General features: G+C 46.7%; 1 protein-coding gene across 8 annotated transcripts in view; it reads right to left on the minus strand.

Annotated features, from left to right (window-relative positions):
- Positions 1–26,889, minus strand: part of MAPKAP1 (MAPK associated protein 1) — an 81,342-nt gene that overhangs the window by 23,939 nt on the left and 30,514 nt on the right. For 6 of the 8 annotated variants that reach the window (XM_066332998.1, XM_066333000.1, XM_066332995.1 and 3 more), the window contains exons 5-7: positions 23,926–24,098; positions 19,966–20,142; positions 11,864–11,973 (exon numbers count right to left, since the gene is read on the minus strand). In XM_066332998.1, the coding sequence (XP_066189095.1) occupies positions 11,864–11,973; positions 19,966–20,142; positions 23,926–24,098 (460 nt within the window). The remainder of the gene's footprint in view (positions 1–11,863; positions 11,974–19,965; positions 20,143–23,925; positions 24,099–26,889) is intronic. The other 2 variants (XM_066333001.1, XM_066332999.1) reach the window with 1 other exon arrangement.

Below are 26,889 nucleotides of genomic sequence, written 5' to 3' on the forward strand. Positions count from 1 at the left end.
CCCCAAAATCCACAGTTTCCCTACGGGCACACAAAGGTGCCTGGGAAGAAGCCCACCCTATAATCAAATTAAGGGTCCCCCCTGTAGAAGGGAAAGGCCACACACACACCAACAAACCAATTCTGTTGCCATTTAAGTTGCAAAGCTTTCAGAAAGGGCTTTTGAAAGCATGACCCATCAGTTCTAATTTTTAAAACTTATCCTTTCAGTCAAGACTAGAAAAAGGCCCATTCCAACTTTTATCTCCACTACAAAGTGCTGTTATCTTGGGCTGTTGTCAGGAGCTCTCTCTCTCTTTCTGCTGACAAGCAGAGACTAGAGAGATAAGATTGGGAACGAATCTCACTTCTCTGAGTAAATAAATAATCAATACTCATCTAAATGTAAATGAGAAAGTATCCCCCTCTGATAACAGGGCTCTTATCAAACAGCCAATTTTCTGCAGACATTTGGCCTCAACCAAATCACCATCATTCAGCCCCAGCCTAATGGCTAAAAATCGTAACTAAATTGAACCGATCACCAGAGATCAACTAAGTTCAGCCATGGCTACTACGGGTTCAAATGTTTGGAATGCAATTTTTCCCCCATTAACTTTCAATAGCAATGAAGAATGCCACGGTCAGGGGTGAATCTGCACAATAAACAATACTAACACTGCAACAGGGAACCTGGCTTCAAACAAAACCCCAACCAAAGCCTTCTCCATCTCCAAACTAGTTACTAGGGTGAAATAAGGATTATAGAAAGAGTATTTAATGTTTGTGGAGTTGTCAAACCTAAACGAAAAAGACCAGTATTAACAAAAAGCATCAAATTGTTGAAAACTGAGGCTTTATTTTAGAGCATCATTCTCTGCAACAAAACACATCCCTATGCCTGAATATCCCTCTCTTCACCTTCAAGAGCTCCCATAACTCCCACCAACACCCCAGTTTCACCTGTATCAGCTGTTTCTGTTCCCTTTACAGTCCATGCATTTGTCCAAAACATTTCTGAATTCCCCATTTCCACGACATTTACCCCCTGAATTTATTACACTGCACGAGGAAAAGTATTCCTTTTGTTCCAATGAGCCATTGCCACCCCAGTGTGGCAGCTCCAGTCTCTGAACCACCAGGATAAAACCTTCCCAATTCACTGTCCCCACCACCTGCACTTCACAGACACCTCTGGACCCAGTTGTGCCTGTTCCACACCACAAAAGCCCTTCCCTCCTCAGCATCTGCTCCTCAGTTCATGTGCCTGATCCATTTCCACACTCATCCCTTTCTGCATCTCTTCACTTCTCTTTTTTCAGACAAAATATAGCAATTAAGATGTGGGAACGTCTTGGGATTTATGGATTCAGTTCCTGATGTTCCATTTGTCTTTCTGCCTGCTCCTACATGGGGCTGAAATGTTCAGAGAAGTACCCGTGATGATGCTGGATACTTTTCCTGGCTGATGGAAGGTAATTAGAGCCCATCACTGTACACATATAGTTACAGTTGCTTTTCACCATGTATATTATTTTGTACTCATTGACACTGAATTCCCTCTCTCGTTTTATTGTCCTGTCACTCAGCACTGTGGATACCTCTGCAGCGCTTCACAGACAGCTTTTATTTGCACTATTCTTACCTCTTTTGTATCAACAGCACATTTTGTCACATCAGCATTCACATCCTTTCCATGCCCCACATTAATGAACAATGCAGGTTCCACCAGTTCCACTGGAGCTCCACCAGTAACCTAGTTACTAATCACCCAGGGCCATTATTCCTATTCTTTGTTTCCTGTCTTTTAATCAATTATTAATCCATGTGAGGATCCTCCTTCTCATCCTGTGACAGCTTAATTGCTTTATGAGCCTTTGTGGAATCTTTTTTGGGAACCTAAGCATGGCATGGCAAACCCAGCAGCCCTTTCTGATGGCCTCTGGCTCCTCCAGAGCCTGCAGGAGCACAGCCTGCTCTGCCACAGCCATTCCATCCATGATTCTGCTCCTTGCTGGGGTTTCCTGGTACAATTTCACAGTTTGCCTGGGGAGAAAGCCCAGACAAACCTGTCTGTCCTTGTGCTCCCTCCCCAAGCCCCACCACAGCCCAGCCCAGAGCTGCTGGAGTGGCTTCACTCGGGCTGAAGGTGGTGTCAGGGGTGCCCCCAGCACACCTCAGACACTGCTGCCTGCTCTGGGGCTTTGCAAGAGCCACGGCACCATCCCTGAGGATGGCTCAGGGAGAAGGGAACCTCATCTCCTCCCTTCCCCTACCACGGCAGGGACACCTTCCACCAGCCCAGGACACTGGGCTTGGACACTGCCAGGGACCAGGGGCAGCAGCCACAGCTTCTCTGGGCAGGGGAAATAACACAGGAAAATTAAAAAACCCAAAGAAACCAAAGAAACAAAATCCCTCAAAAAACAAAACGCCAAAGAAACAAAAAAAACCCCAAAGAAAAAATGAGAAATGTGGACAGTTAGGCAGCCACAGCCCAACAGCCACAGTGACACACTGGGCGGGAGGGAACAAGCAAAAGGGAACCGAGCACTGTCCACAGGCAGCAGAGCAGACAAAAAACCCCTGTTGATAAACACTTAACACTGATGTCTGTGGGACTTTCCATTTCAAGTCCCTCCTTTCACAAGGATTTGTGATTTATTGCTTTGCTGCTCCATCCCTGGGCTTTGAAAGCGCGATTCCGCTCGAGTTTAAACTATATTTATATTTATTTTTTTGTTATCGCTTTTTTATTATTGCTATAGAAAATATTTGCTGGAAATATGTTGCAGCTATTACAAGGTCATAAAAAAGAGGAGATTTATGTATTTCTATCATTTCAAATAGTCTGTCAGAAAGTATCAGTCGTGCTAAGTGTAAGACTGCTGGATTCCAGCGCTCCCTCTGCCAGCACATGGGCAGCAGATGGAGGCATTAAAATAGCTCAGTGTGGAGGCTCCTTGGGTGCTGGCTGGGAGGAGGGAAAGCGAGGCAGCTCCTCATCCCTCCAGGGAGGTCTGGGGGAACCTGGCTCCCTATGGATGCTGGACATCCCCTGGGGATGAGCACTGGACCAACACCAACTGGGGCTGAGGGATGAGCAGGATCACCCCACTGCAGAGAGCAGGGAAAGTGGGAACAGGGAGAGAGAGGGCTCTGGCCTCCTTCTGTGGGAGCTTCCTTAGAACACGACAGAAGGGGCAGGATTCCATTGTGTGCTTGGCAATGACAATAAAACAACGGAAAATATGTAAACAGTGCGAGAGGAACCGGCTGCAGACAGAATGTTTACATCTCCAATCCTGCTGCTGCGAGGACGCCTTAAATCTGTTTATCCGCTAAAACTCCCCAGAGCCCCTCAACACCTCTGAAGTGGAATAAAGATTTTTATCATTACAAATGCAAATAGTGCTTAATAAATAAAGATATTTAAATAGTGAAAACAAACTTTTAACATTGCACACAAGCACGAGAGGGGTTTTTTTTTTTTTTTAGCCCAATCTGTTTTTCCTTAACTTGCACTGTTGTGACATTACCGAATTTTACACGCAGTTATCTGCCGCTCTCCACAGAAATACAGATGGTTTTTGTAGAAATAAACAGTCATTTATATGAAACAATTGTAAAATAGTTTATGGAAACCAGTGGTGTAATGCATTCAAATAAATGCCAGGCCTGGTTGATGGAGAGCCAAGGTGTTAAATCACACTGCTCAGGAATTCAGCTGTGGGAAACAGATAGTAAATCCAGAGTGACAGAATTTCCAGTGATGGCAAAGGTTTCTGACATCTAGTCCAGTACACAAAAACTACAGCAGTTCAAACCTATTTTACTTAACACTACCTTGACAGCCAGTGAAATTAAAGAATTTAGTCAAAAGCCCCTTAAAAAGAAACAAACACTTCATTTCTGGATTGCTTTTCTGGGGAGCAGCAAATGTGCAGCACGGCCAGCAGCAACCCGGGCTGTGCACAGCATCAGCAGAAGGGGTTTTACTTAATTGCTACCTTTTTGCATTAGCAATACGTAGCTCTAAATAAAGCTGAGACAAAGTCATCATGTTTGACGTGTAACGTAAAGCACCTACCGCAGAAATCCAATTCACGGATTTTATTTTGAACTCACAGCTCTGGGAGGTGTGGGGGCAGCAGCTGCCCCGTCCTCAGCCCTGGAATTGTCCCCAGGACTGTCCTGGGGCAGCCCAAATGGCTGAGCAGCACCAGGGCTCTCCCACGCCAGGACTATCGGGTGACAAAGGTGCTTTTCCCTGGCTCTGAAGACACCAGTGAGTGTTCTGCAGTTTTGGGCAGCACAGCCACGGTGCACTGAGGGTCCCATGAAGGGACCAGGGACCAGCACAGCCTCTGCTCATCAGAGTGGGTGAAAAAAACCACAAAAATCTCAGTCACACAAACACTGAGCTGCACAGTTTAAAAAGCCACGTAAATTACAGCATTATTACCAATCCAGAAGAACCAGAAACCACATGAATTCAATACCAACAGATCCAAAACAGACCCTGCTCAAAATTTCACTTTCATTTTGGAGGCTGGGCATGAAAAATTCTTCTCACCCATGCAGGCAGATATCCAGCCCCTGCCCAGCCCAAGGCACAGGAACAGCAATTGCTGTTCTGACCAACTGTTCACCACCTTTATTCCCAATGAGCTGTTGCACACACACCAACATCCCTGTCCCGGCACACTGGGATCTGCTCAGCCTCAGCAGGCTGGGGACAGAGCAAGGGCTGTGGGATAAATCCTCCCTGCTGCAGAGCAGAGCCCAGCAGGAGGCAGGAGGAGATCATTCCCATCGCCCCTGTCCGCAGCCAGGGGCTCACCCTGCAGTGGGGACACCCCACAGAACCCAGCAGTGAGCCCCTCCCTTCCTGGAACGGGAATGTGGCACTGGAGCTGAGAGATCCCAGCACCGGGAATGTGGCACTGGGAATGCCAACATTGGGAATGCCAACACTGGGAATGTGGCACTGGGAACGCTGGCACTGGGAATGTGGCATTGGTGCTGAGCAGGGTGCAGAGAGCTCTGACCTGCAGAAGCCAGGCAGCTCCTGACCCACACAACATGGACAGTGTGGGGACACCGTGGGGACACCGTCGGGACACCGTGGGGACAGTGTGGGGACACCGTGGGGACACTGTGGGGACAGTGTGGGGACACCGTGGGGACAGTGTAGGGACAGTGTGGGAACACTGTGGGGACAGTGTGGGGACACTGTGGGGACACCGTGGGGACAGTGTAGGGACAGTGTGGGGACAGTGTGGGGACACCGTGGGGACACTGCGGGGACACCGTGGGGACAGTGTGGGGACATTGTGGGGACACCGTGGGGACACCGTGGGGACACTGTGGGGACAGTGTGGAGACACCGTGGGGACACCATGGGGACAGTGTGGGGACACCGTGGGGACAGTGCAGGGACACCATGGGGACACCGTGGGGACAGCGGGGCCGTGTCCCAGCCGCCTCCCAGGGAGCCCGGGGCTCTGGACCACAAAGGGGCAGAAGAGTGACCCTTGAGGGAACAGTGAAGTTCCATCTCTCCAGTGCTCCCAGGCAGAGCCGTGCCCACGGCGGGCTCCGGCCTCGGCAGGGGACTGCAATGATCCCAAACACAGCACTCGGAGCACAGGAACTCACAACCACCACCAAGCAGAAAAGCAGGAGTGTGAACACAAGGAAACACAAATTAATTGGCTTTTCACTGTCACAGATGCTGGGGCTTCCATCCCAGAAAGAGTCAGAGCAAACATATGCATCGCCTACTCGAACATATTTACTTTTAAATTTAAACTCCTCAGTTACCATCATTCCGTGACAGTATCAAACTTTAATGACAGTTTATTCTAATTGTGGTTCATCTGGTACAAGTGCTTTAATCACAGGGCTGTGGCTTTACATAGCTTATCTATTTAATTCTCCTTTTTAAAATGTATGAATAAATACATATATGTGCAATCAAAATACACACACACACACCTCCCTTTACAGACATCTTTTTGTCCTACTCTCCCACCAACAATGCAGGACGAGGAAGGAAAACCCCAGCAAGGCCCACAGCTCCTCTAGCAGCTGTTTGAGAACATTTCAGTCACAAAATTTGACATTCAGTGTGGTGCTGACGCTGACACGTCAGACTCTGAATTTTCAAACACAACTCAGATCTCTCCTCCCCAGCTGCTCCTCAAACAAAGCTGAGCCCCAAGCAGAACTCTTCATCTGAGAGGCTCCAGGTTCTAAGCTAACCTAAACTTTGTATGGACAAATCTAAAACATGGGAATAATCAAGCACCACAAAACCTGGGTCTGTAACAGACTGTGCTCCAGGTACCCGGGTAAGGAACAGGCTCTTTTCCCTGCCCTTGGCAGCTGTAATTCCTCTATTCTGGTGTAGAGACTAAAACATGATATGGAGACTTTTATCTTTAAGTCCTACGCCTGTTTCTTGAATCTTTCTCTTTTCTTATTATTCAGCTTCCTGTGGCAGTGAAATAATACACTTAAACAGACCAGGAAGATTATTTTAAACTATTTTTGGTCACTTTACACATTTTAAAGAATGCAAAAAGCACTGGTTGACAGCTGTTAGGGACTTGAATGTTATTGCAAAGCAGCTGTTTTCATTTATTGAAAAAGTATTAATCTTTCTCCAAACTCACAGAACACTGAGCTAATAACTCTCTCTCTAACCTACGGAAAATACAGGTCACGTCTGTGCAATGTTGGCAGAAGGTTTTGTTTATAACAATTAAACTTGTAGAGCATTTTGTTCTTAAAAGGACTGAGCCTTTCTGGTCGGGGGATGTTTGCAGTCGGAGGCAGCTATTAAATAATAATCAGTAGCATGTTCACCCTGCAAAGAATTTCTACTTGAAATCAGACAAGATTAATCAGAGGAGACTTCTCTGTTCACTAGAAATTTCAGATGAAGAGAGGCTGACACGGAGCAGGAACAGGCAGGACTATTCCAACATTTCAGCATTTTATGTTGTTTAGTTTTGTCCCTCATCTCCTTCTAAGAACATTCGGTTTTATCCTGGCATCGATGCTTAATTTGTTTGAAAACAAAGCCTCTGCACACATTCTCTCTGCATTGTTATTTACTTTACATTAGTATTTATAGTCCATTCAGTCGAGCTCTGGAGGAGAAGGCAACTGGCATCCCAGGGAATGTGTTTGTTGAAGAGCAGCAGGAATGAGACAGCTCACAGGCAGGGAGATAACTTCCAAGTGTACATATAGTTCCTGCACATATTTAATTTGAGAATCACCATGGCACCAAGACACATGAAGTATCAAGGATGAAGTCACCATCTTTCTTATGTTCTTAAAATCGTAATCCATGCAAACATATTTTATATGGAGTATTGAGTGCAGGCTCTGGTGCAGATATAAAAAAGCCTGATAAGATCTCCTTGCCTGCTGCACACTGTGGGCTGCTGTCAGCCCCACCTCAGCTGAGCTGTGGGATCAGAGCATGGGCTGCACCTTCCACCTCTGAACTGTGCCTGCCTTGTTCCCACTGAACCTCCCTAAAAAAGCAGGATTAAAGAGCACATCTACCACAACCCAAATTTCTTACATCTTAATGGGGTAACACACGAGCATTGGTGAAAGTAAGACCAGCAGAAACACACACCAGACTGACTGAGCAGGAAAATCATTTCCCAGTAAAGCAAATCAAGTTCTAGGGGTAATGTTGTTTTACAGTTCTGCAACACGATATGTACAACCTACAAAACTTCCTCTGCCAAGCCCCAGGGTGGGATTTTCCAGCATGCCTAAAGCTACCTGCTCCAGAAGGTCATGTTAAGGCTGTTACTGATCTCTGGGGAGCAGAATTATCCCAAGTACTAAACCACCCAAATCTCACCTTCTAAAACAGCTTTTCAGGACTCGGTTATTAGAACTGTTCAAAATCCAGACAGCACAGTATCTGACATTTTTACTGATAAATTCAAGGAGAACAGGAAGTTCTTATGCTCCCAATCTCCAGCATGTGAGTTCTGTTCTGCTGATCTGCCACGCTGCAGAGAGATTTTATATTTACACCATCAGCTGCTGAAGTGCTCAAAGAAAGGAGATGTAGGCAGGGCAGGATTACACAAAACAATCCTTAAACCACCTCTGGACACCAGGGCTCTCCAAGGGCTGTTATCCCAGTGCCTGAGCAGTGTCAGGCCCGTGCTGTACCCGGGTCCCTGTGGCACTGATGGAATTTCCAGCTCCCCTGTCTGTGGCATCACCCCACCCTCGGGCTCTTTCTCTCCCATTTGGGCAATTTTCAGAAAACCCTCCTGCATGAGCAGTGCCCCTGAGCCCCCCCAAGGTGGTCCACCCTGGATTAGACCAGTCTCCCCCTAGAAGCTCATCCCACAAGTGCAGTGTTTTATTTCCAGCCCTCCCATAAAACATGCCTGTGCAATACACGCTGCTGAGCACGCAATAGGTTAAACAAATTGATGATAAAGTATTCGACTTCGTTAGTTTTCATTACCATAAGAAAACATCAATTACATTTTCTATTTTATGAGTGTACACAGGGGAATCCATTACAGTAAGAGAGAGGTTGTAGGACTCTCTCTGCTGCTCCTTCCCTCAGCAAAAAGAACAGTTTGTTTTCAAAGCCAGTGACACCAGCCCAGAGGAAGGGAAGGCACACCGGCGTATCTGCACAGACAGCTCCTATCCTGATTTATCCAGCCTGGCTCCAACTAATTAAACATCTGCCTCAACGATTTCCTCTGCAGATTTATCTTCTCCAGTATGCAGCACTGACTGGTGGTTACAGGCTTTTCCCTCACTTGCAGCCATTCCCATGTACTTCTCCCAGCTGGGTATTTGGGCACTGGCAGGAGCTGATGCAGCATTCCATTAACCCCCTGTGGGTGCCTGTGCTGGGACAGGTCACCAGGTCCCAGAGTCCTGCTGCAGGACAACCACGTCCTCCAGGAAAGGACTCGGGGCCACGACTCTCTCAGCTACAACACATCCAGTTATTTCACCACCTGCACTTCCCCCCGACTGGCTCAAATATTCTTATTTAAAAATGGTCAGAGTTCGGATGTCAAAAGCCTTGAGACACTAAGAAAGAAGAATTGCAAGGAAGGTGAAATAGTTTGAACAGTTTGCAATAATTTTATCTAAAATAGAGCTAGGCACAGTCAGAATATTGCTTCTGGTTTTTTTCAGGCCTCTTTCTATGAAGCAAAGGTTGTAGCCCACTTCTGTCTCCTACTGACCAGTATTTTGCTGCAACAAATAATCTTTACTGGCTGAACAAAGTATTTAGAGAAAACTAGTCTAGTGTTTTAGCCCTGGTCATGCTGAACAAACCCTTCCCAGTTGTACCACAGGAATTCCTTAAATTTTCCTCACCCAAAATTGCCAACCCATGTTTGCACTCTCCTACTAATTTAGGACCAGTCTGAAAAATGTCCTGTAAGTCACAGTGAAAACAGATCAGAAAGCAACTGCTTCTACCAGCACTTGAAAACAGCATAAGCTGTAATGTAATAAATTCATCTGTCCTGAAAAGGCTGATCTGGAGGCCCATTGAAGACAGGCAGAAAAGCTCATGGGCATTTCAGTTTTATTGAACTACTCCAAAAACTTTACATAAACACGCTCAGTCTATTTTTGGTGACACCTTTTTAAAAATCAGGCCAATCAGCTTTAAAGGAAACACTGCTGAACGAGGAGAAATGCTTCTCCTAAATTATGTCTGATCTTTTATTCAGAACTTTGACATCCTAATCCACCGGTTAGCAATGACCTGAAGCACCCTGGCCCAGGCCTGTGTTCTGATCTGCAATTCCATTTATCCCTGTATCTCCCAGTGACAGCGAGAGGCACGTCCCCTCCAGTGACCAGGGATCTGGTGGTAGGTGAGGAATGATGGCAAAATCTTTTCCTACTGCTGCTCCAGGTCTCCCTGTGCCTGCTGTGGTGGCACCTCCCTGCCCTCGGAGCATTCCCAGCCCGTGGCAGATGGGGACTGGCACAGCCTGCCTGGATCCCTCTGTGCACACAGCCACCAGTGCTGCTGCTAAAGACGACAGCAAGACCTTCCTAAGCCCTCCCATCCCCCTAAAGCCTGATAATCCACATTTGGGAAAGGGATGTAAATGGGAATAAGGAAAGGTTTGGAGAAGTTATTGTTAATAGAAATTTCTGATCCACCCCTATGTATCCTGTTCCTGCAAAGGATCCTGAGCAGGAGGGCCAAGGCAGCAGAAGCGAGTGTATTAGCTGAAGGAACAAATGCCACGTCCATTCCCTTTCAAAACTACCGAGCAAAAGTAACAAAGTCAAAGCAGAATCAAATTTCAAATGGACAAAGAACAAAACATCTGTCACACGAAGGGGGGAAGCCGTTTAAAGACCGAGCTAAGTGAATCCTTTAGCAACCTCCCTTCAGGGACAGGAAATCTGACCCCAGGAAATAAATAAAAGTCACCCAAAAAAAGTGAACAAAAGAGGTGCTCGGAAAAAAAAAACAAAAAACCCAACACCATTCATCGCCGCTAACGACTTGTTCATTATGAGTGATGATGGATAAAGACTTCTCACGCTGAGATGAAATCAAGATTTATATGCATTGTTTCCTCTCCCAACTTGTGGGAAGATCATCATCATTTAATTCTATCTCTGCGGCCAGCGATGGGCATCCAGAGGGGCGGTGATCACACGGCGCTCAGCTGCCAGCGGCCGCCGCACATCTGGCCCGAGGCGCCGCAGCCGCGCTGAGCGATGGCTCCTGGCCACCCTCCAAATTGCTGCACACTGCCGGGGCTCCTCTCCACCTCTCCACCCCTGCTCCTCTCCACACAACCCCCCTCCCTTCCTTTTTTTCTTTTTTTTTTTTTTTTACGAGAATCAGATTTTCATTGCTCCATTCAATTGCTCTTCTCTGCCATTTTTTACAGCTCTTATCGTTCCCTTGGAATATGGCCTTGAGACAGCTCATCCGTGTCCTTCACTGTGTTATCTCTTCTAACTTTTATTAAAACTTCAGCTCTCATCTGAAGATAGCTAATTAAATCCATGACAGATTATACACGCATTTAAAAACTGCACTGAACTACTTTTTCTAAGGAGAACAGGGTTTATTTTCTTTTCCCATAGTTAAAACTGAGGGTGTATAAGGAGGTTTCATTCATTTACAAAGACAAGATCCTTATCTTTCCCACTATATAGATGGGTTTATATTAAAGTTCCTTTGTTGCGTGACAAGACTCAGTGCAATTTCTCTCAGTAATTATTTCTTGTTGCTGGAAAGATCTCTCAGCCTTATACTTCTGAAATATATACACTAGCATATATGTGAATGCACAGCTAACCCCCAGAAAAACATTGTTTAAAACAGAAATACAAGCACTGTACGTTTTCCCTTTTTGTGTTCATATGGCTTAACTATAACAGCTATTAACTATAACTATAACTATTTTGGTAACATTGCAGAAAGTAAATTTTTCTTTTTCACTACAAGTAACAATGAATCCTTCACATTATTTAAAATCGTGCTAAGCATAATTTTCTTACATAAATTAAAAGTATATATACAAAGTCTATCACGGGCTGGACTTGCTGTACTTCTACCCATCATCCCAAATTACCATGAACTGGTCTTGAATACAAATGGCTTTGTTATCATAAATAAATATTTGCAGGAATGGATATACTGCTCTGCAGCAAACATTATGCAGCTCCTGCACTGTCAGCTTTGTGCCAGCGTGGAGAACACAGACCTGTGCACAGAACTGTGAGTGGGGCTGGGACACAACCCCCCAAAACCGAAGAGATATAAAATATACTCATGGAGAAAACACCCTGCCCTCTAGAAAATACGATAAATAACCCACCTGAGCCTCTCTGTGATCCCTTCCTTCTCTTTAAGGCCTTTTGTAAGATATCCTTCATGGTGACCTTCATACTGTCCACCTGAATAAGTGAGAATCCATGAGCAGCATTTCTGCAAGACAGATGCACATGCAGTTTTACAAAACAATCATCACTGGCAGCTCCCCGCAGCCCTCGTTAGCTTCAAGCAAAGCACTCGTTAGGCACACGGTTAACGAAGTTGGGCTGGAAGGGGAAGTTAAAAGGAGAAACCAAAAGCAAACTGCCTGAGCAAGGCAGAGACAAACCCAGCCAAAATGGACTGAGATTCAAGGCAAGGAATCTAAGGATTTTCCTAACTTATTGTTATTTTTGATCACTTGGTGCTCGTCATTCCAAGTGAAAAATGAGCCAATGCACCCGGGGGGCTCCTCATCTCCTCAGCTCGTGTCTGGGGGGTGTTTTACAGCACACAGCAGGGAAGCAGTTTGCAGTGGCATTTTCATCCCTGTCCCACACATTACAAACCTTAGGGACAAGTGGCAGAACACCCCTCAGTGACAGCAGCTTTGCAGCACTATGGGGGTACTATTTAGTGCACTATTTCCAACCAAACAGGCTTTTTTTGGACACATTTTTGTGAACACAATGGCCCAAGATCTCCCAGAAAGATCCAAGGCAGCGGGTCCTTGTCCTGGCCATCACCCATGGGAGAGGCCACATGGGGGAGGACTGCAAAGAGCCTGGGGACAGCTGTGGGGGATTCTGCTGCCAAACACCCAGAGGGGCACCCCTGGGGAAGCAGAGAGGATGACAGTATAATAGAAGAGACTCTGAATGAGCATATCAGTAAATTTTGCCCCTTAGCCCTCGCAGTCAGTCTCGGCTCATGTCAGTAGATGTCACTGCAGACAGTTCCAGGGAAATCCAGGAGCTGAGGGCTCCCTCCGGAGAGATTGCTCTGCATGGAAAAAACTGGTTTGCAAAGCTATTTGGGCAGGAGGAGGAGCCTTGGATCTGGCAACCAGGAATTTTAATCAGGGAGAACAGCTCCGTACGAACATCACAGCTGGAATATTTTTAAAAGCAACTGGCAGGCGAAAGCAATCCAAGCAACACAAGTACATCCTGAAAAGCAAAGCCATATTACATGTCACTTTGAGACACAAATGCTGGGACCAGAGGCTGGAGCTCAGGTCACGTCAGCCGTGGCATCCCCAGCCCATGGCCCAGGCAGGATGGAGCCCTCAGTGCTGTGCTCAGGGCACTGATGGCAGGGTGACACGGGGACCAGGAGCCCTGCCTGGGCACATGCTGGTCACAGCCCAGTGTCCTGCAGGCCATTTGGGGCCAGCAGCCAAGCCTGGCTCAGGACACGTCCCCCCTCGCTGGTGTAAGAGCCCCTTTCCCTCTCCACCGTTGTGCGTTGGCCTCATCTGAATTTCATTTTCAATTCCCTTTGTTCCTGGCAAAATGAAACTGCCTAAAAGCCCCAAATTTATGTTCTCCAGACCATTTATTATTTATAACTCTATCTTACTTGTCTTCAAACCAAATAATCCCAACCTTTCCATGCATCTACTTTTCCCCCTGTTTCTGCCGCGTGTTCGGTGCAGCAGGACCAGAGGTGAGGGAGGGAGTGCCACCACATCTGCAGGTGACACTGCCACCCTGGGAGCAGCCCCAGGGCTCAGAGGCTCTGGCAAATGCCTGCAGAGAGCAGAGATCTCCCTGAGCACTTCAGCCAGGAGCAGATTCCCCCTGCAGCTGCAGCGGAGCCCCGTGCCCTGCAGGAGCACACACAGCACCTGCCCTTTGGCCAGCAGTGCCCTGGCCAATGCCACACTTCCCAAAAGCCTCAAGCCTCAGGCCCAGACCTGCTGAGCGAGGTTCAGGGGATTCTTTAAAGTGGAAAACCTGTTCTATAGCTATAATCACAAAAAGGAAACTACCTCTGTGCTTTTATTTGAACAACACAAGGTTTCTCACTGAAGCGCTACATGAAGAGCCCTCCATGCTGGACCAGGCTACCCCAACACCTGGTGCCTCCAGGTAATTCATACAATGCTCCACAATACCCACAGGACTTTTCCACAAAACTTGAACCAAAATACAGGGAAATAAATCAAAATACTCCAGGAAGAACAGAAATTGCAAAGGCAACAGAAGCCTTCCAAAACCTGCTATGGCCAAACCAACCGGAGTCGCAATTGTCCTGTTTTGTACAGAACATTTTCCAACATTTCTCACCCCAACACAGCAGGGCTTGCAGCCCCCTTCCCACGGGCACAGAGTGGCACATGGCCCCAGCTCAGGGCTGCTCACGGATCAGGAACGTCCCAAAAAGGGGAGATTCTCTCTCAGCTCCTGACACTTCAGCTGCTAAAGAGCCCCGGCTGCTGTGCTGCTGCCTGTGCTCCCGGCCCGTTCTTTCCATGGAGCAGCTGGCCTGAGAACTGTCAGCCTGATTTCCCTGACACTCCATTACTAACCCCTGCCCCAGCCACGGCCATTCTTTGCCTCAGAAGCTGGATCTCAGCCCAGAACAATCTTTAAAAGTTTATTTTACTGATCAAAGCAAAACAAGAAAGGCTCAGTGTTTGGCTATATTTAGTGCGTGACCCGTGGGTGAGCGCTTGGCAGCAGCGGTGAAATGCAGAGTGCACCCCGCTTTGTCAACTCTTGGCTGCTTGCTCTGGAGCACAGCCAGAGGGGCCAAACCCCATCCTGGTCCCTTCCCTGCCCTGGCTCCTCTCTCACGAGGCCCCACAGAACCTCAGTACAACATTTCAGCACTCGGTAACCCCACACATCCACACCTGAGCCAGACCAAGGAGCTCCTGCTGTCCCCCTGGGGCCACGCCAGAGAGCCACAACACCTTTCCTGAGCCCAGAGGAGAAGCCCCGTGCAGTCACAGATTAGCTGGGGTGGGAAGTGACCTCTGGAGATCACCCCATCCAACGCCCTGCCCAGGCAGGGACACCCAGGGGACACAGGAACGTGTCCAGGTGGGTTTGGGATGTCTCCCAGAGGGAGACTCCAGCTTTTCCTGGGCAGCTGTTCCAGGGCTCTGCCACTCTCCATGGAAAGAAGTTGTTCCTCACATGGAGGTGGAACTTCCTGTGGTCTAGTTTAAGGCCACTGCTACTTGTCCTGCCACTGAAGGAGCTGCCAGGGTGTCCTGGAGCCGTGCTGGGCACTGGATCCTCTGCAACCCCACCAAAGCAGCACAGCCCTGCCTTGTGTGAGCACAGCACAGGAGGCTGTGCTGGAGAATCACACACTCACCTCACCTCAGCACTCTCCAGCTTGCTCTGCACTGGCCACGGGCACAGCCTGTCCCCACTCAGCCCAATCCCAGCACATCCTTAATTGCAATCACATACAATGTGCTTTACCTCACTCTGCTAAGGTGTGATACCTTTATTTTAAATCAACACACTGAAAATAGGACAGACAAGCAGATGCTGGTCAATCAATTAAAACTGCTGCTGGCAAATTGGAAGCCAAAGAAATTCCTTAGCTTGTATTTTCTGTCATTTTGCAAAAACATACCTGGGTGACAAGGTTAAATCAAGCAAAGGAAATCCCTGGCACTTATCATCCACAGGCATTACTGATAAATTGTGCAGTGGAGGAATAAAGGATTACCTTCTGTATTTTTTCATTACACTTTTCTTTTGTTACAGAATACATAAATCCATTGTGGCACAATGTAATATGTATCATCGTGCTACACCTGTGGACGTTTCATAACGGCTGCCATGTCTGTGCAGTCAGGAATGATAAGTGAACCACCCGTGAATGTTAATGATAGTGATCATTCTGCAGTAACTTGGCTTTCCATCTTCTTTTACAGCCTCCGCGCCGGAGCCAGGGTGGCAGGGTTCAGCAGAGGGAAAGGGAAACAACAGCACAGGCAGAAGCCACACTGGGCTCTCCTCACGCTGCTGAGGTGCCACAGGAGCAGGCTGGGTCCCCCTTTCTGCCTCAAAATAAAACAACCCACACTGGAAGGACAAAAGGTTTCTGTTCTGAATGAGAACTTTTTGAAAAGCTCCTTTCCAATCTGAAGCAATTTTAAATTTTTTTTTTTTTTTAAACACAGAAGTGGAATTTATTTTCCAGAAGTGGAATTTATAGCACTTAAAGCTCACTGCATAAGCAGCTGGCAAGGCTGGAAGTGCCTGGGAGTGACTAATAGCAATTTCCACTTGATCAGCGCAAAGTCAGAGAGTTAAGACACAAAATCCCAGCTGATGCAATGGACTTACCTTAAGCTGGGTAATTTTTAAGATAAAGTGCACAGTGATAGGAACTGGACTAACTAATGCCAGCCACAATTTTTATTCTGAGCCCAAATAACTTGCTTCTGTGCATCTCAGGTTGGCCTTGCATAGCTCTGTGTACTGCTGAGTTTAAGTGGCTGCATTTTGACAGCACTGTAGCAGCCCTTAGACCTCTATCAAATCTTCTGATGCCTTCCTACCCCTCCCTCTCCACTATCCTGGGAGCCACATTCTTAATTTTGCACCCACATTAGCCGTCTTAAATTTTATATGAATATTCTGAAATGCACTTTGCAGGTTACCCACCGCCATGTACAAACCAGGAACAGGCCTTTTGGGGAGTGCCACTGCAGTCCAAGAAAAAACACATTTCAGGGCTTTGAACTGAATTTGCAAATGCACAATGCAAGTCTGGTATTTTAAAAGGGTTTCAAACCTTAAACTATTGGGTATGGCAGAGGTGCTGCTTTGAAAATTTGTATATAATGGTCAAAGCAATTTAAGTACAATATCAAAACAGAAAAAAAAGTGCTACAGAGCAGAGGAACTGGATGCCAAATTTCCTCTGTGTGCCAACTGGCAGCTGAGCCACAGCTCCTCGAAACACCATTAGATGGAGTGTGTCAAGTTCCAATAATAAAATTTCCAAGGGAAAAGGCCCTAATGATGCTACAGATTTATTTTAAGCCTTTCAGGTATGACCTCACCACCTCGAGAAGTCTGTCTTTCCATGGATGTGGTGCTTTGTTTGCCTTTTCCTGACAAACAGCCTGCACAGGAGAGCGGGGCCATGTGTGAGTGCCGTGCCTGATGTTGGACAAAGCTCTGCTTTCCACAGCAGCCTCCTTCCAAAAACATCACTCGCTAGACTAATGGGCAGCGAGCAGCCAGAACGACTGCCCTCCGTCTTCTCCTTGTGTAACTTTGCCAGAGTCCTTGGAACTTGCCAAATTCGGTCATGCCTGCTTAGCTTGCTCGACTGATTGTGCCAGAAAAGAAAATAAGACACAGATGTATTTGAGCTCTTTGAGATGCCAGTAAGAGCGACAGCTAATGGCTTCATTTCGACCCTCCCCTACCAGCTGGGCACAGGTGGGGGGATAATGAGGTCCCTCTCCCTAATCAAACTCAATTATTTACTACTCTGTACAGCCACAAAGACATTCCCATCCAGCTCGGAGTGTAAACTGCACTGCGGGCCACTTCCAGCCACCACCTCTGGGTATTTACAGCTAACTCGAGTGGCCCAGAGTTTGCCTTGGCAGGAGTTGAAGTGTATAAAGTTCTGCAAACTGTTCCTGCTCACACATGTCCTGCTGAAGCAGGGTCCCCACGCTCGGCACAGCCTGAGTGAACATCCATCCAGAGAGAGGAGATGGAGCACGGCCCCAGCACTGAGCTCCTCACAAGCAGCAACATTTTTCAGCAGTGATTCAATATTAATAAACATTACAAGTCACAAGGCTGACACGGCGGCAGCTGAGATGCTTCAGTGCGAGGAGGAAAGAAAAAAAAAGAAGATGCAAAATATCAAACCGCAATTACATGCACCGGTGGGGTGACAGGGGAGGAAGAAGACATAGAATTTACAACAAATCCCTGCAAAAATAAGACAGCACGCACATTTAAACTCACAGAGGTAACAACCTTTTGATCAAGTGATGATCAGGTAATTCTTTATCCTAGGGGACACGTTAAAAATTCCAATTCAAACCTAACTATTCACACAGTAATCACAAGCCATTTAAAATCAAAATGTGGACACTGGAACCCAAGTGACCCTTTCAGAAGAGCACTGCTTATGATGCAGCTCTCCTGTTTCTCCTCAGCAGCACCTCCCAAGCTAGAAGGAAGCTCCTCACATCAGCACAGATGATGGGAAACCAAAAGATTTTGCATTTTTCTGCGCGACCTGCAGCTGGACCCCAATCCTGCTCCCAGCTGCAGGCAGGGCTCTGCTGGCCAGGCTGGGAGCCCTGAGGTCCCTGGGCTCCCCCAGGAGGGGCAGTGGCAGCCCCTCGGAGCCACACCTGAGCCACACCTGGCCCCTGCAGTGCAAAGTGACCCAGCTCAGGCACCCCGTGCAGCCCTGGGGTAGGAGGGGGCAGCTGGGAGAGGAAAAGGGATTTTTTCCAGATTAACAACAATTTAGAGTGGTCTATTGACAATGACCTCCCCTTCCTCACCACGGCCTCAGAGCAGCACAGCCCAGCATCTCAGCCTTGAGTAACTCAGTTGTGAACACTGGGGCCAGAATGTTTTATTTCCCAGTGCCCTAATGCAGTGGAACAAAGTGAATGTGGCCTTTGGGAATACACGTGGGACTTCTGACAACGGCTTTCCAAAGGATGCTTTGGAACGTCACTAAGAAGCAGAGTACACAATAAAGAATATAAAAACTAATTAAATAAGTCAGATTTTTTAAAAAATGTCTGATTATTCAGAACTAGAAGCAGCTGTAGTGTTAAGAAATGTAAGTAATGTCCAATAACCAAGAAAACCCTATTAGCATTTCCATTTCAAGAGCTCCAAACATGAAATATTTTTCCCAAGTAAGAAGTGGCTTATGCTCCTGGCATTTTGTTCTAGTAATTAAGGCCTTCTGATGGTTTAAGAGATTTTTCATTCACAAGTAAAGAAAAATAAAAGTGACTGAGCACAGTATATATCCCTACTTCACTGATAAGGACACAGCAAATTCTTCTTGATCTATAAGCTCAGGTCTCAGGGGTGGATGGGATGTCCCTCATCAAAACTCTTCTGGATTTGGGAGGGGAACACCCAGTCCTGCTCCAACTGCTGTGCTTGCTTAGTGCTCCTTTCTGTCCCCAGCCATTGTTACCAACCCACACCACAGCTGTCTGTCTGTAAAATCACTTCCCTCACTGCACAGCACCAGCAGCACGTGTGGCCCCAATTCTGACCAGGGCAGGTGAAGGGCAGCAGAGGAGGAGGAGGAGGAGGAGGAGGAGAAGGAGGAAAGGAGAAGGAGGAGGAGGAGGAGAAAGAGGAAGGAGAAGGAGGAGAAAGAGGAGGAGAGGAGGAGCAGGAGGAGGAGGAGGAAGGAGGAAGGAGAAGGAGGAAGGAGGAGGAAGGAGGAGGAGGAGGAGGAGAAGGAGGAGAAGGAGGAAGGAGGAAGAAGGAGGAGGAAGAGGACGATGAGGAGGAGCAGGAGGAGAAGGAGGAGCAGGAGGAGGAAGGTGGAGGAGGAAGGAGAAGGAGGAAGGAGGAGGAAGGAGGAGGAGGAGGAGGAGAAGGAGGAGAAGGAGGAAGGAGGAAGAAGGAGGAGGAAGAGGACGATGAGGAGGAGCAGGAGGAGAAGGAGGAGCAGGAGGAGGAAGGTGGAGGAGGAAGGAAGAGGAGGAGGACGAGGAGGAGGAGCAGGAGGAGGAAGGAGGAGGAGGAGGAGGAGAAAGGAGAAGGAGGAGGAAGGAGGAGGAAGGAGGAGGAAGGAGAAGAGCAGGAGGAGGAAGGAGAAGGAGCAGGAGGAGGAAGGAGAAGGAGCAGGAGGAGAAAGGAGAAGGAGGAGCAGGAGGAGGAAGGTGGAGGAGGAAGAGGACGATGAGGAGGAGCAGGAGAAGGAGGAGGAAGGAGGAGGAAGGAGGAGGAGGAGGACGATGAGGAGGAGCAGGAGGAGAAGGAGGAGCAGGAGGAGGAAGGAGGAGAAAGGAGAAGGAGGAGAAGGAGGAAGGAGAAGGAGCAGGAGGAGAAAGGAGAAGGAGGAGAAGGAGGAGAAGGAGGAAGAAGGAGGAGGAGGAGGACGATGAGGAGGAGGAGCAGGAGGAGGGCAGGGGTGGCCTGGCCCGGGGCTGTGCCCAGGCAGGGCTGTACTCACATGCGCACGAAGAGCGACTGCTTGGCCGCCAGCCCTGGGGACGAGTACTTCTCCACCAGGGCCAGGGTGCTGAAGCCAAACTTGTGGATGGGCTCGTTGGAGTCCAGGGGTGGGAAGTCGGTGTCCACCTCGCCGTCGTCCTCGGCGATGTGCAGGCAGTAGGCGCTGACGTTGTCACTGGAACAGAGCACCTGCAGTCAGCATGGCCCAGGGGCAGCACTGCCTGCAGCCACTGCACTGCCCCACGCCCTGCAAGCCACTGCTGACACACCCCAACACGTCCCCAAAGTCCCCATGGGTCCTGCTGCCTTATAACGTACTGACGGACAAACCCCAAACCTCACAGCAGAGGAGTCTCCGTCCTTAACTGCTCTGCAAGCAAAACCTGACCACGATTAAATGACACTAAAATCCATAAAGGTTTTGTGATTTCATAAAGCAGGAAGCAATGTTTCTCCATTTGTGAAAGTTGCTTTATTTATAAGATGGTCACAGTTCAGAGCTGAAGGCAAACAAGTGGTGTCTGTGAATTTTCACAGACCAAACGACTGTGGAATTTAGTGTCTGTAGGCTGGAAAAACAGAGTCCTCTTGGGCAGAGAAATGAACTATGGGCAAAGTAAAAATCTGTCCAACACAGTAGCAATGATTAGCAGAAAACTTACCTGTACTAAATACCTAAGTTCAGCCACTAAAAGCAGTTACAAATTAATAAACACCAACAAGCAGAACTAACACAGAAAGTTGAAACAGACACAAAGTGAAAGAAATAAAGAGCTGAGCCTTTTTCTTTCCACAGAAGAAAGCCCAGAGGGAAACAACTATTTATAGCTACCAAACAGGTATTAATCATAATTTCCTAGCATCGAAATCTATTTCAACTGTAACTTCAGTTTAAATTATTGACCTGAAAATAAGTATTCTTTCTGACTGTAAACCTGCCAGCACTCAGGCCTTTCCATGCAGTAAAGCTGGAGGTGCACGTGGCAGCATGTTTCTAAACTCTGCAGTTTAAATTTGGAGTTTTAATTGCATGATTGATGCTTAAATTAATTAATTGTAAAGTGTATGCTAATTGTTTAATTGGTCGCTTGATCTATATAGATCATTTTTTGAATTAAATGAGTTGATTTACAAAGTTTATTGATTGGATGTGACAATGAATTATTTCACTGACTACCTGATTTGCAATTTTCTCAATTAATTCACAAACCTTTGGTTGCAACTGTGCTTTATTGAGAGTGCTTAGTCCAGGTGATCTATAGGCGTCTTGTCACGACTAAGACATTTATTATAGAAAACAGGGAATAATGATGCATTGCTCTTAATGTAAGCTGCAAATCTGCTAACCAAAAGGTAATTCAGCAACATTCACCACTCTGAATTCTGAAAATTCTGCAAATACTAGTAAAGAAACTTTCTGGCCACCCAGGGCCTCCCCAGCCTCCCAGCACAGCCCCAAAGCCACCCCAGTGCCACCAGCACCAAACACAGGGGAAACACACAGAGCTGCTTAAACCCCACAGAGCAAAGGGGTTACAAATGTCTTCAACCACGGGCTGGGTTCCTGACCACTGACACGGATTTAGCCACAATGTGTTAAAAAAAAAGGAAAAAAAAAAGTCCAGTGAGTAAAACAGCTCTGCACTTTGAACCTCCAGCAGGCTGAGTGAGATTCAAGCTAGGAACTTACAAGTTCAGCACAAAAACCGAGAGATGTAACAGCATTCCTCACTTCTAAAAATAGCTGTTGTATTTGAATTGTGCATCCCACTATTAATTTCTTCCTAGAAAGGGATTTTGTTTATTTTTTGCAGGTGGAATCATTCCAGCACATCTGTCAGGGGTTGGCAAGAAAATGGTCTGCTGGGTCACAACCCAAGTTCTTGTGTAAGAGGCCAAGGACAGGGCTGCTGACACTGTCAGTGCTTCCTTGAACCAAGAGACTGAATAGAGACAAATACAATACAATTATAATAAAAAAGGCAGCCTAATTGAATACAGAATGTTCTCAAAGCTGTCAACTAGTACTCATTCACTTCAGAGTCTTACACCTATCTTTTAGGAAAAAGAATTAGGCAGTAATATATTCTTTTCCTAAAGACAGAAGGGGTTGTTTCTCCTAATTATAAAGTCTAAAATCCCCTCATTATTCTCACAGTGTCACTAGCAGGTACAGTTGTCACTCTGCATGCCTTGTATACCCATCTGAGGCATTCTATAGATGTATTTCAGTGCAGTGTCACAGTGATCCCCCTTCTGCCTTTTTACACTCTCACCTGACTGAATCAGGAACAAATGGCCAGTGGAGAATGGGGACCCTACACGAGCTCCTTCCTTCCTTGGAAATATGAGAATTAGTTTACAGGTAAATCAATCCTTGCTCCAGGACTGGCAGTCAGCAGTGCCAGATAAAAAAAGATGATGGAGACACGAGAAATAATTGAGAACCTACAAGAAAATAAACTTCTTGGAAACTCAAGGCTCTGCCCCTTAATCTGAGCCTTTGTCCCCAGATTCTCAGCTGCTGCTGTGTCTAACATGTGCTCTTGGGAACTCACGCCTCCATTATTTATTTTATTCCTTCTGCCCTGAGATTTGATTACATTGGACAGCCTCCTTGCTCATGAGCACTTCTTGACACATCATAACATCTTCTCCTTCAAGGCAGACAGTGAAATTCATTTCTTCCCACTGCTGCCTTTTGCTGTGGGCAGTGATGGTTCATGGAACACTCCACTCAGGGGTGCTGTTCCATTTGAGGTCTGCTGTGCTCCTGAAAAATATGTGTGTGCCCAAAGACTGACAACAGTGCTGTCTTACTCGTTCAAAAAGAACCTAATCATACACAAAGGACGATTCTCTGAACCTGTGATATAATGAACAGAAATTAATAACAGCAGATGAAATGGCACCATCTGTGAATGATTTTATATTTCTTCTCCAGAACAAAAAAAAAGGACAAATTAAACCCAAGTGTTTAATCTCAGAAACATCTCTGTCTGTTGAGAAGAGCTAAGGGAAAGCCTATATCCAAAGGAAGAATATCCATGGCAGTGTTTGGAAGAGGAGCTGCTTTCCTGTGTGCCCTGTCTACGGAACAGAAATCAGCAAATCCAGACGTGGGAGCACAAGTGACCTCACTCCCGTTCCCCCTCAGTTGTGCTACAGCAGCAGCTAAGACTGCTGAGCCCTCCAGGGCTCCTGAAAAATGCTGAAAGAGTGAGCTGCAAAATTCAGGATGAAAACCCCCCATCTCATCCATTCATTATTCCAGGAACAATTAAAAAGTGAAATTTGGCTCATACAGAAAAAAACCCAAACAAAACTATCAACCTCCTTTGCACCAGGGACATCCCTGCCAGTAACTGCTACTGACAACTCTCTAATAAACTACCTTAAGCTCTTACTTTATGTTCTATGGCCCAGCAAAACCAGAAGGATTTCACACAACTGTTCTAAAACGAAAGCTGCTCAGGTACGCTGTTCTGAAGAACCTTTTTATGCATCTCATGTCATCTACCAGGAAAAAGGAACAGCTCCTACTAAACACCACCAGTGTTCCAGCATAGCAAAGGGACTTGGAGGAGGTCTGGACTTTATCTGACATCTCGTGCTCTCAGCCATTAAGAACACTACCAAAAAATAGATGGGACATGAAATAACAAAGGCCTCCGTGACAGCAAAAGAGATAAAGTTTGCATTATTTTTACATAGTTTCGAAATGACGATTCATTTACAGATCCAAGCCTCCCTGTTGATCATTTCCCAGCACATAGCAGTTAACTGTAAGAGAAATGGCTGGAGGTGCACGTGTGCTGCTCGGAGGGAACACTGACCAACGTGAAGGTGCTGGGATCTACATATCCAAACCCTGACACAGAAACCCGCTTCAGTACGCAACAAAAATGCTGCAGAGGAGAAATTTAGAGGTCAAGAGGTAGTAAAGAAAGCGCATTACTTCAGCTTGGGTTCCCGTCCCTCACTTGTATATTGCCAGCAGATGAGCCCGATCAGGTCGTGCACCTTGGCGTTGGCGATGGTCACCACGGTCATGGGCTGCAGCTTGTCTTGGCTTGTGTGCAGTGGGAGGTAGACATCGATTTTTTTGGTTGCCGTTGTACCAACGTGGCCCTGTTGAGGAAGCAGATTTCGTCAGGGTGGAGAAAGAAGTGTGACAGGGTTTACAGAAAATCTGGGCGGATGGAGTTCTGTTCGGCAGGAAAACCAAAATACGCTGCTGTGGCTTAGAATTGGAAGAAGATTGAACATTTAAATTCCAATTGTTTCCCTGCTGTTTGTCTGTAAAAAGGACATGAAATATCTGGACATGATTTCACAGATTTCCATAAAGAGCCTGAACTTTGCTGCAGGATCCCACGCTCCTGCACAATGCAAAAAACTCAAATTATTGGGATGGGGAGGAAAAAAGGACCCAACAAACCAGCCTAAGACCCCCGAGGTGGGTCTACCCTTGCACTACCCCTGTTTCTGCATTTCTGCTCTCTTCTGCAGTTCTTCCCCACTACCTGAGGAGCCCCCAGAGGGGGCACAGACACCCCCTGACCAAGGCTTGCCCTTGGCTTGCCAAAAGAACAAAATCACACACAGATGAGCCACTGAAGTGTTCTGTTTGAAGACACCAAGAGCAATCAACTAATATCAGGGTTTATAGGAACTTACTGGATGAAAAGAATCCATTTGGTGCCCTGGAGATTGACAATTAAATAAACCATAAAACACACAGCAACACAGAGGTCTATGAAGTTTGCGTTACAAGAAAAGAATGTTTAATCCACTGCAGGTAGGACTGCAGCTTTCACACAGAAATCTTTTAAACAAACAAAAGATTGCACATCCTGATCCCCTCTTCCAAAGCACTCAAAGTAAATCTGTATCTTCATCTCTCTCCATACTACAAGGGCCTTGAGAAGAGAAAGGGTTTCTTAAATTAATCACTTGGAATTCTAAGTAACAGAATAAAAGGATTCAGTGCTATAAATCTATAATGAGAGCATAAAACAGGGAGTTAAATGCCATGTGCTAATTTCAATATATTGTTAAAAACCATTTGATCCTTCAGTGTGATTATAAATTAGAGAAGTAATAGGAATTTAAAGATTAAAGTTATTCATACTGGCATAGCTGAAAGTATTATTAAAATCCATCCCAACATAATAAATTTGTTTTTTAAGAAAGCATTTTTATAGAACAGATACCTCCTCTTCCCGTATTTTTAGGGTAAGAAGAAACTGGTTTTGCTCATTTATAGGAAGGATTAGGTTTGCAACAGAACATGGGACATTCCTTCACTTTCCTTGGATAAACCTGAACAACCTTTGCTTGAGCTCATGTGCCTGGGACCTTTTAAACACCACCCACAACCTCAGGAAATCATGAACACCACAGAGCCATAGCTGGTAAAAACACAAGGGTGGGTTTCTTTCTCTCCATCTCTCTTGCTTTTCCACTTCCACAACTTATTTTTACAGGGAAATAACGGGGTACCAGGTGACAAATCACCTGCCTGTGCCCTCACACCCAGGGCACGTGAGGCTGCCAGAGTTGGTGATGTGGTTGTGGCCAGAGACACCCCAGAGCTGAGGCTCCTTGGCAAAGGAAGGAGAAAACAGCAGTTAGCAGGAAATTAATGTGGCTCCTTGGCACACTGAGTCAGTTACAGATATAAATCCGAGGAGGGCAGAACCATAAGTGATGCTGGGTCCTGATAATGAAAAACCCAAGAAAAATGGAGGTGCAGATGTGGGAGTGGATGCCAAGGTTACAATTGATACACCCAGCACCAAGCCAGGAGCTGGGACTAATAACCCACGAGACCAGATTATCCATCAGCCACGGCATGAACGGTGTGGACTCATAGCCCAAGCCCAGGAATTTATAAAATCACCCCATTCAGGGTCCCTGGGCTCCAGCTATCACAAACCTGACAGTCACACTCCTGGGGCTCCGTGACTTACCTGGTGTTTGCTGGTTTTTAACTAACCCAAATCTCCTCTACCTCCTCCAGCCTATTTTTACTGTCTTTCTTGTCCAAACTCCCTCCACTACAGCCACCCTGTTCCTCTACTCACAAACACATAACGTGAGCACCAAAACTCCAGGTGACTTAAACCAGGTAAAAGCCACACACCTCTGAGGGTTCCACCTGCTCTGTGAGCAAGAGGAGCACTCCCAACAACAGCAGGACTGGGAAATGGCTCAAAGCACTGCTGTTATACTCAAGATCTTTAAAAGTCAGAGAAATAGTTTTAATCAATTAAAGCTCTGTAAAGCTGATGGCCATGAGGCATTAGAGAGGCTGAAACCTGAAGCTAATTAGATTTTTCTAGCAGTAAAGAGAACATCCATTGTCCCATTGGGTAGGAAATATTTGTATAAACCCGTGGGTAAGGGTGAGACTGCTCAGCCCCACACCAAGGGGGTCTGCAGGAGAGCTCCACTGTGGTTATTGCAAATTGGTGGTATTTGTTCAGAACCACATTATAAATCCAGCCCATCAGGTGCCTGTCTGTGGGACAGAGCAAATCCATACCCTCAGCCCATCCTGCAAAATATTAATTGTGCAGGAAGTCCCTGAGAGCTCAATTACTGCTCTGCTCAGAGCCCCGTGGTGGGACTGGACACAGGGACACAGGGACACAGGGACACAGGGACACAGGGACAGTCTGTGGCCAGGGGCCAGCCCCAGCCAGTGACACCAGTGACAGCTCCTGGCTTCTCCCAGACCTGCAGCCTCCTCTCCAGGAGGAATCACTCAGAACCAGACCACAGGCATTACTGGAACCACAATTACCTCCTGCTCTCGACTAAAAACTGTATTCCAAGTGGAAATGCCGAGGAAATCCAGAAGATAAAGGACAATTACCGATATTCAAAGAGGCAGCATCAAACTTTATTAATAGAT

The sequence above is a fragment of the Sylvia atricapilla genome, chromosome 19, assembly GCF_009819655.1.
Source record: "Sylvia atricapilla isolate bSylAtr1 chromosome 19, bSylAtr1.pri, whole genome shotgun sequence".
Classification (NCBI taxonomy): Eukaryota; Metazoa; Chordata; class Aves; order Passeriformes; family Sylviidae; genus Sylvia; species Sylvia atricapilla.